The 13,218-nt window shown below is 34.7% G+C and overlaps 1 protein-coding gene across 4 annotated transcripts in view; it reads right to left on the bottom strand.

The window, feature by feature from the left end:
* Positions 1-13,218, bottom strand: part of MDGA2 (MAM domain containing glycosylphosphatidylinositol anchor 2) — a 797,923-nt gene that overhangs the window by 275,571 nt on the left and 509,134 nt on the right. For all 4 annotated transcript variants that reach the window (XM_074328195.2, XM_088796863.1, XM_074328196.2 and 1 more), the window contains exon 4: positions 5,899-6,095. In XM_074328195.2, coding sequence (XP_074184296.2) covers positions 5,899-6,095 — 197 coding nt within the window. The remainder of the gene's footprint in view (positions 1-5,898; positions 6,096-13,218) is intronic.

Raw genomic sequence — 13,218 nt, 5'->3', positions numbered from 1 at the left:
CTTCCTGATTTCAGGACTTATTATAAGCTACAGGAAATTAAGACAGTGTGGTACTGGCATAGAAACAGACATATAAATCGATGGGATAGAATAAATAGTTCAGAAATAGATCATAATATATAGAGTCAATTGATTTTCAATTTAAGTGTCAAGAAAATGTAGTGGTGAAAGAATGATCTTTTAAATAAATGGTGCTAGAATACATGTACATCCCTCTGAAAAGAAAAAAAAAAAAAAAAAAAAAAGAAAAGAAAAAGAACCTCACTATTCCCTAACACTGTAAATGAAAATTAACTGAAAATGGAAAAAAGGGGATATGTTGGCAAATATAAGGGTATAATGACCGTTTCAAAGAACATAATATTAATGCCTTGCTTATTTTTAAATATATGTAGAACTAAAATAGTAGACAAAAATAAAATACAAAAGTAAATATTGTTAAGGTATTCTAAGTTTATATCATTATTAAAAATGTGTAAAGTAATAATCAAGGATGGAGTGTATCATTTTTAAATAACAAATTAAATGACACTAAAATAATTTAAAACTCTTAGTTAAATAGAGGAAGAAAGGGAATAACTAAAAGTATTTGACAAATCCCCCCCCCCAAAAAAAAAGGCAACAGAAGAGAGAAGTAAAATAAAATAGGTGGGTCATATAGAATATATATATATATATATATATATATATATATATATATATATAATCAGTCATTGTATTAAATGCACATTGTCCTACTGGATTAAAACAACAAAAACATATATACTGCTTCCTAGTGACATGTTTTTAAATAAAACACAGAAAGTTTGAAAATAAAAGAAGACATGATTTACTGCTCCTTCCTCCTCCAAAAAAAATAAAGAAACCCACTAAGCAAAAGAAAGCTGGTGTTGTTAAAATAATGACAGACAAAATAGACTTTAAAGCAAGAAACACTGCTAGAGGTAAAGGAGGACATTTCTTAATGATAATCAACCAGGAAGATGTAATAATTCTAAATCTGTATGTACTAATAATATATAAAGCAAAAATCAAAAGAAATAAAGAAGAAATAGAGAAATCCACAGCTATAGCCATAGATGTTAACTAAACTCCAATAGTTTAGAACAGCAGATACAAAACTCAGAAAATATATAGACTGTCTAAACAAGACAATTAACAAATTTGACCTAATTGGCACTCAACAATTTTGGAATGCACATTCTTGTGGGTGCACCTGGATCATTTATGAAAATACACCATAGGCTTAGCATAATGCAAGTCTCAATTCATCTTTAAAGACTGAAATTATTCAGAGTACACTTTCTGACACAGTGGAATTAGACTAGAAATCAATTAAAAATCAACTAGACATCAACAGTTTGGAAATTAAATACATTAAAAATGATTCAATTATAACATCATTCTTATTCACAATTCATTAAACCTTCCTCTAGTGAGTGAAGAGGGCTGGAGTTACAGAGAGTGATTCAGGAGTTACTGGAAAGTTGGAGTCAATTTTCACTACCCCATAGCTAGTATAGAAAAAAGACATCTCCCTGGGAGTAGTGCCTCAATATCTGCCACATATTTATCGAGAACCTTCTATAAGTCACGTAGTAGCTGTTGAAAAGACAAAGTCTCTACCATTAGTGAGTTTATATTCAAATAAGTAAGATAATTTGATAGTTTCAGTGCTACAAGAGAAAAGTAAAACTGGAAGAAGTAAGTGTAGAAGAGAAGGGATTTGTGGGGACAGAACCAGGAGTGCAGTTTCCAGGCTCTTGCCCTCACATGGAAAGGTGCTCACTCGATTGTAAATGGCCATCAACAGTGATTAGATGGCCATCAGGTGTGGCTAGTTAGCCATTAGCTGTGACCAGTGAGCCATTGGCCACTAATATAACTGCTTTGGCTACGCTAGCAGCAAATGGGGGCTAGCAAGAAGATGGTGGCTGAGCTAGTAAGAGCGGGCTGCAGTTAGCACGGCAGATTGCAGCTAGCAAGTAAGGTTGGTTGGCAGAGAGAAGTGGACGGCAGATTGCGCATAGTGTGACTCCTGCTTCCTGTGTCTCCAATCCAGCCGCCAGCAAGAATATAGTGGTGTGACTCCCCTATCTATGGCTCCGTGGGTGTTCCTTTTTGGCCTTACTGTATCCTGTGTCCTTATACGGGGAGCAGGAGCTGAGACCCCGCATGACACCCAGCATGGCAGGATCTTACCTCAGAGTGTTCTGAGGTGATGAGTCCTCAATATTAAGAAGACCCTTCCATATCTCAGTAAATTACATTCCACATGGAGGGATCAACAGTATGCAGACCCTTGGCGTGTCTAGGGATGGTGTGGTAAGAACAGTAAATGAAGTATACTTAATACCTGACAATTAAGTTTGCGAACTTGTTGTAATGCTGTTGCTAACTTTTTTGATAACAGGGGGATTATTCATTATGAATTTGTACCAGCTAGACAAACCATTAACCAAGTTTACTATTTGGAAGTGCTGAAAAGGCTGTGTGAAAAAACAACATGACCTGAATTGTTTGCCAACAATTCATGGCTCTTGCATTGTGACAATGCATCAGCTCACACGGCACTGTCTGTGAGAGAGTTTGTAGCCAGTAAACAAATAACTGTATTGGAACACCCTCCCTACTCACCTGATCTGGCCCCAATGACTTCTTTCTTTATCTGAAGATAAAGGAAATATTGAGGGAAGACATTTTGATGACATTCAGGACATCAAGGGTAATACGACGACAGCTCTGATGGCCATTGCAGACAGGGTTCCAAAATTGCTTTGAAGGGTGAACTAGGTGCTGCATTGGTGCATAGCTTCCCAAGGGGAGTACTTCGAAGGTGACTGTAGTGATATTCAACAATGAGTTATGTAGCACTTCTTCTAGAATGAATTCACAAACTTAATTTTCTGACCTGGTATATTACATAAGAGAGCAAGGGAGAGCAAGGCCAAACATGGTGTTGTAGGCTACAATATACTGAATTCACTTGAGATATTAAAACAGGAAAATATTTACATTTTTAAATGGTCACTCAGATGTTTGGAGTTTTCTGTAATAAAGCATGACAGCCAATTAGAAACCTATGGCTAGACTCCATGAGGAGGTATTGGGAGTTGTGTGGTACGGCAGACTTGCTCTATCAGGCCATGTACAGTACGTATATCAACATGCGTGTATAAACAAAAATCACTTATAATATCTTATCTATGAAAAAGCCAGAATTTTCTGTCGCAAAGAGAACTAAATTTCCATGGGCTGCTCTTTGAGAGTGTTTATCAGTTTGGCGTATAACATATGATTAATATTAACAAATGAAGTGCATATGTAATGTAAACATATTGACATATTTCTTGGCCCTACATGATTTTTAAGACAGATACAAATACAAAGCCATTCCAGGAGAGATAAGCAACATAGTCAGGTAACCAAAGGCAGGAAAGGCATTTTTAAACAGGAACTATAACTGCATGTTATTGACAGTTATCAACCACAGCAGGTGAATATATAAAACAGAATTGCAAGAAAAGCTTGTTTGTTTCTTAAACCCTTTTTTAAAATTCACACAGTCCAACAGCAGTTATTGGCACATACAAGGTAGAGAAAGCCTGTGTTAAGTAGCACAATAAAGGGGGATATTCATAAAGAAGAAAATATCAGTATTGAAATGTTCAAATTAAAAAGTTGTTTTCTCATGAAAGAATGAGAGGCAAAAGAAAGAAGAGAAAATAAAAGTTATTTCAAAAGGTACCGGGTAGTATCAATAGCTACTAGTTTGGGAGCTTTTATAAGATGGTTTTCTAGAGTTGCTATCATAGAAATAGCAACAAATGAAAAGGAATGAATGAAAAGTTTAACTGTGCTTATTTGATAACTTTAAAACAAATTCTTAATTATTTTGAAAGTATGATGTTTTCCCCAAATTTGGATAAGGCCATGTGTTCATTTCCAAGTGGTCAGACACATCTCCAGGTAAGAGGCAGCAATCTAGTGAACAGGTGTTTAGAACTACCTCAGTGTCTGTAACATTATCACGTTAGACCAGAAAATATGTTTTCTAAATTTCAACAATGTCCATATTTTTCAAATAAATTGAAAAAATGAAATACACAATCAGTGATCATTTATCTGAATTTCTGAACCCTAGAGGCAACTGAATACTTTTAAGAAAATTTTTTGCTGTTTCTAACAAGAAAAACATAGTTTTCTTTGATTTTAGTAAAAATTGAAGAATAAATTTCCACAGTGCAGAATATATGGAGAAATTATAACCCTGCATGCTGCCAGAGAACAGCTGATGCCACAGTGGCCTGAGTGAAGAGAGGGTCAGATCAAAAACAGGTTTCAACACTATGTTATGGTAGGTTTATTAGCAACACAGGTGAGACAATGATTTTCAGAGATTTACATTTCGGGAAGTCACAGCTGTTCTATAGCTGTGAAGAGCAAACACATAGAAATACATCTATACTTACATATGTATATTTATGATATGTGCAAAGGGTGCCAAAAATGTATACACATTTTTAAAAAGGAAAAAACTGTACTAAAATTACACTGATGATAACCGCCCTGAGCACCTCTTGTAATTGCAGAATTCAAATGTGACTTGTATTCATCTTTTTTATCGGCATATATTGAGTATTGCAATTTTAATAGTTTTTTTCTTTTCTTAAAATGTGTATACATATTTTGGCACCCTCTCTGTATTTATTATATATATGATATGTGTAGATGTTTTGGTATAATCATTACTTTCTTTCACTGTTAGTAGCTAAACATAACAATTATATTAATCTGAAACTGACCAGGCTTTAGACAATATAAGTAAATGGTTTACTATATAAGGAAATATATTTAATGGTGAAAATGAGATGCTCGGATATTTACAAACTCAGGATACCCTTATGCTATTAGAAAGTTGAGATATCAAATCTGTAATAATCTTCAGAATTTTGAAGTATAATATTTATAATATTTAAAATTTAGTTGTATATTTCCCTAATTATGGACTTATGATGTCTTAAAACATATAATACAGCTAAATCACTATTTATCTTGTTGGCTATATCATGTTTTATTATTATTATTATTCATGGCCACAATTATTTTGAATATGTTTCCAAATACATTTTTTAATTTAAAACATTTTCTTTGTTAATTAGGTTTGTTCTCCTTTCTAGTAAAAAAAAAAAAAGAAAAGAAAAGAAAACAAAAAAAAAAACATAATTAAACAGCATTCAGATATTTCTCCTACAAACTTCAATGTCTTCCTCAAGAATTATTAATTCTCTACTCTCAATTTACTACAGTAGAATAATTCATAGTAAATTCACTCTATGTAAAATTAATTCAATTCTTTTTAATAAATATTTAATGACTCATTAGCTATTTTACTTTTTATGTAATTAAGACTCTATTCTTAGACTAATTAAAAACCAAAAATGAACAAAGACAATTAGATTTTTTTTCCTAAAACCAAAGCCAAATAAATTTCAAGTAGATTTCTTCATTCCTTCAAAACTTATTTACCATTGCAAATGGGGAAATCAGTGTTCTTTTAAGAAATATTTTCCAAAAAACAAAACAAAAAAAGCAGTCAGCAAATGTATAATTATGTACTTTATGGTAAAACCTAGGTAAATCTATGAATAAAGAAATATAAGTCAGGATACATAAATTTAAATTATTTTTCAAGAGTTAACATTTGAAATTTAACTACTACGTAAAACATAAATTTTCCTTCATTATTTGAGTTTTCTGATCATTCATTTGAGTATACATTGTTTTTCAAAAGGCCAGGCTTGGAGAAACTTTCGGTTTAAATAGATACAATATTGCCTTCTGTTTGAATTAGGGAAGTATCCTAGCAGGGTGGAAATACTATACCTTCATTCCTACCTGGGTAAAGAAGGGTTCATAAATCTCAACTCCTTTATCAGATCCTTGTAGTAACACCTCCTGGCCACGTCTCCAGCTGTACCGAACAGGTGGATTGGAATTGGCAACACACCTGAGGAATACTGTTCTCTCATAGTAAAATTGTTCTTTAGCTTCACCTATACTTTGATGAACAGTTACTACCGGATCATCCAAATCTAGAAAAAATAAAAACAACCAAGTGACAATGAGTTACATGGCTTTTAGAGTATTGAAGATATAAAACCTAACTGAAGATGCACTTTCTTAATTGATTTTATTGTTTATCACTAGACTCATTTTTTTTAGTTGCGGTTACTGAATTCATTTGCAGAGAAATTCCCAATGATAGGAAGTAAGAAAAGTAATATTTATTTCTTAAGATCTCTATACATTGAGATTGTGCGAATGACCTTGCATATTTACAAAACTTTACCAACAGCCACATAACACAGAACTCCAAGAGAGAGATCAGAATTCACAATCCTCAAAATCAAGAGACTAGCCAAAACAATGAGCTACAGTGACAGAGAAATATACTTCAAGCAGCTCAATTGACTATTTCCATTAAAATACGTCTTTTCCCAATTATTTATAACTGATATATTAAAAAGAATCAAGCAATTATGTTTACAAATTATTATAATCTTTATAGTAAAAAAATATGACCTGTATTGGGTTAAACGTTTCTTTAATCTCAGATTTTATATCCCAGATCATATTTGAAATGTGGTAACAGAAGGTACCATTAAAAGGCATTAATATTCCTATTAGTGAATATTCGGTTTAAATTTTTGCCATTTTATATGCATTGTAAATAAGGGATATATACCACAGGGTTTGGCAAATATTTTCTGGGAAAACCAATTCATAAATATCTTGGGGATTTGTGAGTCATATATAATTTTTGTCTCAACTACTCAACACTACAGTTATAGGGGAAAGAAGACAGAGACAACAGGTAAATGAATGAACAATGAATGTTGCTGAGTTCCAACAAAACTTTATTTACAAATGCAGGTGCCACAATCAGATTTGGCTCCTGGGCTGCATAGTCTGCCATAGACGGGATATGTTACCTGATATAACATATCCCAGGTTCTTCCCTTAAGAGAAAAATAACGTAAGAAGTATATTTGCTTTAAAATAATAACTGTATTATATATTTAAAAGTTGCTAAGAGCATAAATCTTAAAAGTTCTTATCACGAGAAAAATAAAATTATAACAGTGTTGTGATGGATGTCAACTAGACTGACTGTGATCATTTCACAACACACACAAATGTTGTACTCCTGAAACTAATATAATGTTATATGTCAATTATATCTCAATATTAAAATAGGGGGGAAAATAAGCTCTTGGTTCCATGTGCTAGTATAAACTTAGTACATACTTAAGAGTGATGCCAACATTTTGCTATATCTAAATGTTAACGTCACTGAGTTTTTATTCCTTTAGCTTTATAACTCTAAAAGGTAACTTAATCTTTGTGGTTTTAAATTGCCTTATTAATAAACAGGGAATAATAATAGTACCATACTAATAGAGCTATTGGAGGAGTAAATGAGATAGTCCATAAAGTCTTGCACATAGGAAATAATCAACAAAGTGAGTTATTATTTTTAGTAGTAGCAGTATTAGTATTATTATGAAGATTTCATTTAGATTACCATTAATTCTATGTTGTTTTCTTACCTTACCAATTCACAATGCACTCAAATTTCATTTTAAATAGGTAAAAAATGTCACTTTCCCATTTGTTCAGGCCATCAAATATTTGTACATGACAAACTTTTATGTGAAGACTGAAAATAAGATATCATATTTATATAACATAAGAATAGTGAGGTGTGTGAGCATATGCTACCCTGAATATTTAAAAGAAATTGTTCTTTAGAAAAGACTCTTTCTGATATGTTAAAATAATTAAAAGTCATTAGAAGTACTAAAGTACTAGCTGCCCTAAGGAATCAGAGCAAAGAACAGAATCCCAAACTTCCCCCACTTAAACAAACAAACAAACAAACAAAAACCTTTTTGTCCTAATGTAAATTGTTTGACAGCCCTATTAAGATTTCTAGTTTTTTCCTCAGGATTTTTTTCCCCAATATTAGAATCTTTTCATGGCTACAGCAAAGGCCTCTCATTTTAGTAGTATAAATGTTCTGTAGAACAACCGCTGATTTTCCATCAAGTTTAAGGAACTTTCAGTTTAAATTCACTCTATTAGCTGTGCAGTGATATCCAAATATGCTGGGTTTTTGTTGTTGTTTGTTTGTTGTTGTTTTTTATTTATATTTATTGGGGTGACAATTGTTAGTAAAATTACATAGATTTCAGGTGTACAATTCTGTACTACATCATCTATAAATTTTAACAAGTTGGAGTACTTGGCTATACTAGAATCATTATCATGAAATGCTTAAAGTTTTTAAAACTATATCAAATATTAGCTTATTTGCTGATTATTCCCTCACATATAAGTCAAATCCTACAGGAGACTGATTAGCTGAATTCAGCCTTAGTGACTTGAAAAAAAAGGTAAACAATTTATGGCGTGATCAAATTGTAGACAATTTTTGTCTTGTACAAAACAATTTCTTTTAGTCATAGTCTCAGTTTTAGAAAATATGGGCTTTGTTATGTTGTAAAAACCAAATTCTGAACTCAGAAAGTTTAGGAACAAAACAGATTTGGATGGTAAATAGTGTAACAATAGTCACTCTCCTTGGGTGCCACATAGTTAAAAATATTGTTCTTTCCAACACCCGTTTATTAATGTATCCTCAGCACTTTCCATGTTAGGTGGTGGTATCAGTAGGCTCCATTAGGAATAGATCAAACCTGAACAATTGTTTAAACATGTTCTTATCTGAACTAGATGAGTTTTGGGTTACTGGCCTTCTGAGAATCTAATCCTGTGACAAGCAGTGTTTTACTGAACATTGTATTAGCAGAATTATCTGTTGGATTCACTCATATTAAAAAATTTCTACTTTATAAAACTCTTAATTTTTTTAATTTTGTTTTTCAGATTTAAAAAAATTCCAAAACAAGATTTATTTTAGACAAATATGCCATGGCTATAAAATACATTTTAAGTGATATTTCTGTACATATATACATACGATATAAAGTTTAAACAATATACATATATATCACTTAAAATGTATATTTAATACATACCATATATATTACTGAATGTATATTGAATATGTATATTTGCCTTCAATCAGGTTACTTGTGACTCTTCCTTTCACCTGAACTCTTAGAAGCTATTATAGGGTTATTAATTGGTCTAATTTCAATATTTCCGTGCCTTGGAGAACAGGGATGCCCGAGGAAAAAGAGAGAGACAGGGGAATGGCAGGTCGATGGAACAGTCATTAACACACACATTTACTGATTATGTTTCCCATCTTATATGGGCATGGTTCCTGGTGCCCCAAAACAATTACAGTAAACTAAAGCACACTAGAACAAGGTATACCTATACTGGAAAGTAACTTCTAGATCAATACGTGGGATATAGAAGGAAGTAGGATTGTTCAGGAGGAGAACTGAACTACAGTGCCACTGCAGCAAAGATCTCAGGGGCTTTAGAGAAGTTTCAGATTTGTGATATCCCCTCAGAGCTGTCTTGCCCTAAGGCAATAGAGCTAAGCCTTTCTGTACAAGTCCTTCCCTCATCAACCAATACCTATTTTTTCCTGACACAGAAAGTCTAAAAGTAACTGAGTGCTAGTAGGTGTGCTGCTCTCCACCAGAGTACATGACCTGTAGTGGGGCAGCTCTGTTTGGCTTAGGGCAATTTTTAGAGAAGGATTTTGCTGTTAGCCATCTCCTGCTAAAACTCTCATCAGTTGGAGGCATGAGTCCTTCAGTCCTGAGGAAGGGATCTGGCTAGTGTACTATAGCATCCACGCAGATCCAATTGCTAGGCATGGAAATTCACTCTTTCTGGAAACAGCTACTGGGGGATTCTGGTTAGTCACCTTTCCTGGGGATGCTTTCAAAAGGAGCTATGGTGGAATGATATTCATCACCTCCTTCTATTATTACCAGTCTAGATTGCTCTCGTCCTGAGTTAGTATATCTTGTGGTATAAGTAGCTTACCTGGCGAGGTTATCAGATCTTTGTCACTGAGGGTTTTGAGCCCCTGGTTATCATGCCCTTCTGAAGCCATGACTGATGCACTTATCTGTTTAACAGCAAAATTGGATGGCAGAATACTAAGAAATGATTCAGTGGGTCAACGGGGTAGCAAACATATTCTTTACTGCCTCACTGTGTAAAACAGTCCTACCTCCAGCTGATCAATGGGCCGGTCACTACTGCAAGGATGGCGACTCCTTTTATCCACTATTTCCTGACACAGAAAGCCTAAGTAACTGAGTAGCAGCCATGGCTTAAAGATTAATGGGACTCTTGCTGTGTCACTTAACTTTTTTTTTTCCTTTTATGAGAACTAGGACTTCTAAATTGGCAAAGACCAGAGTTTCAGGAAGGGAAATATAGATTCCCCAAGTGAGTCATTGAATGTGATGGTAGTAAATTGGGTCACTCCTTGATTCCTGAACATATGTATTCCGCAGGGGGAAAAAAGCTCCATGTAATAAAGGTCATTGATTTTGGATGTATATTGCATCTTGGAGGATATCATTCCTTCCTTATCAGATATAATCTCTCTAAGACTCAACTGCCCCCTCCAAAGGCCATTCTATCACTTTTGTACATTGGCATATTGAGGTGGTGTAGAATATGATGTGACCAGACAATCCCATGGCAATGTTTTCATTGCTACATCTTCACTGCTGTAAAATGTGCTTTCGTCCCATGAGAGGTTAAGTATGATCCTGTGTTAAGAATAAAGCATTCTAAAGCCTTTGCTGCTGCTAGCAGAGGTCAGCAGAAACATCCACACCGAGAATACAGTTTACTGAAAACTGTGCATAGTCACTTTCAAAGTAAAAAAAAAAAGAAAAAAAAAGTGTAATGTAACAACTTGCTACCAAGGAACTAGTTGTTATTCTTGAAGGATGGTGCATTTTCAAGAGTCAAGTGTTGGTCTCTGTTGTTGCTGGGTGAAATATTCAGTAGAGGCAGTGGATAAATCAATGTTTATGGATGACAACCCATGTTTCAAGCTTATGTATAGCTTCCATCCTTCCTTCCTTCTATTGTGACTGTTTTTTTCATGAGCCCATTGTGCTAAGGGTGACCAATGACAGAAGCTGGTTGATATCAACTGTGTATTACTCTATCTACTTCATTCTTTTGTGATTCTTCTGCCATGGATACTTTGTGGTGCTCATTAGTATACAATACAAATATTATCAGGTTTATTCCACTCTCATAGGTCCATCAAAATACTTAATAGATCAGTTCTTTCCACACAAAGCGTTTGACCAAGTATACCACCAAAATTCTGCCTACTGAGATTTTCCCTTATTCTTGTCTATCAGGGACATCTTAGAGTAGGTTGTGAAGTAGCAGTCCCACTGTTGACTTGTGTACATATTCTGAGCTGACCCATCGAGAAAGAAGCTTAGGCTATTTTCTCCACTATCAGCTCATAAGTGACCCTGTCTGTGGCCAGTATGAACTGACAAAGAAGCACTGGTGAAACACTGATACACATCATTGGGGTTTGGGCACCGGTGTGTACAGCTTACTCGATCTCTTTGGCTTTGGCCATCGCTCATCCTGGCTGTACCACTTCCATCTAAAGATGATCGACTGATGAGTCTGCCCTACATCATGATTGGGTGTTGATAGAATGACAAAATCTATCCCCTGATTGGCAGTTCAGACCATATCATCATTAGATGTTGCATATTTAGACACCCTGTCTTTACCCAGCAACACACAAGGCGTTATTTTATGAAAGGTGTTTAATTTTTGACTGAAGAATGCATGTTCTTACTTATAATCCTAAAAATTTACTCTGTGATTCTCCTGTAGGGATTGCTATAAACTACACAGTATTGTTTCCAGCACTGATATATCTAATGTCATAGATTCTCCTGGGCTATATGACTTAAGCACCAGGGCCACTTACATCACAACATGGGCGTGCTACAGAACCTTATCCTACTCTGAGACCCAACTGAAGCTGATAGTCTTTCAAAGCATGTGATAAATGGATTGGAATGGTATTTCCAAGTGTGGAACAGGATCCAAAACACAGAGACATAGCAGGTGCTGTGTTTACTTCTGAAGGATGGGAACTGCGAGATGCAATCTTTTGTGCTTCACTTTGGAGGGGATGTCCTGGCAAGCTCCAGACCACTGGATCTCTAAAATGTTATTAAGAATGTGCGTCCCTGACTCTTCATAGACTTGTTCCAACCATCTGGATTGTGTGTCTTACCAGATAGCCAGTGTACTTGCCACGTCTTGTTCATCTGAACTGATCAACATATCTCATTTGTATAGGTTCTTTGGAAAAAGAATTGGGAGATTCACTACTATTTATAATTGCTTTGGTGTTGCAGGGTTCTTTCTGTTTTCCTTTCAGTCAAAAAATTCAAGGTCTCAAAATTACCTTAGGTTTAGAAAGTGGGCAAGGAGTCATGCATTTTTATTATGTGACTACATGCAGCCTCTTAATCATCCACCTGATTTCTTTAATTGTGTAGATTAGGTAATATCCTTGCTGACTGTCCACTTATTTTGCCCCAAGAAAATGTTCTATTAACAATCTCCATAGCTCTTTGTGAGTCTAGAGCCCTGGATGGATTTGAAAACAGTTGTTCATTAAAATAATCATGCCCACCTTGCTTATGACAACTAAGTCCTGCCACTTAGCCTCTATTATTTTTAGATCCTGGCATCCCTATTGCTACCAGGGAGCCCAATTCTATAACAGCTTCCCTTGCCATCAGTATTTGCCTACAGAGACACTCCTCCCCCTTAACTTCTCAATGACACTTGTATCTCAGGCATCAGCACATTCCTTAGGGGTGTCCTCCAAGCCTTTACACAGAATATGTTGAACTGATGATTTTTCTGTACCTTAACTGGTATATTCACTTTAGAATGCTCACATTTTTTAGTCTTTTGATCCCTTTTTCTACTGTCTTCAAGGAAGTTCTGCATTTATGCATCTTTTAGTGGGAACCACTACCTTCTAAAGCTTCTGAGAGCTACCCTCGTAGCAGGAACTGTTTCCTGCTATCCTTGCAATATGCTAAATCTTATATAATGGGACAACACTTCTGTATCAATAAACACTCATTCTCCATCCCCATCTGATCTTACTCGCCATACCCTATCTTATTCAATTTTATTCTTCAT

This window comes from Rhinolophus sinicus, chromosome 3 (assembly GCF_057876585.1).
Source record: "Rhinolophus sinicus isolate RSI-liver-muscle chromosome 3, RSI-T2T, whole genome shotgun sequence".
In the NCBI taxonomy this organism is placed as follows: Eukaryota; Metazoa; Chordata; class Mammalia; order Chiroptera; family Rhinolophidae; genus Rhinolophus; species Rhinolophus sinicus.
This window is presented reverse-complemented; position numbering and strand designations above follow the sequence as displayed.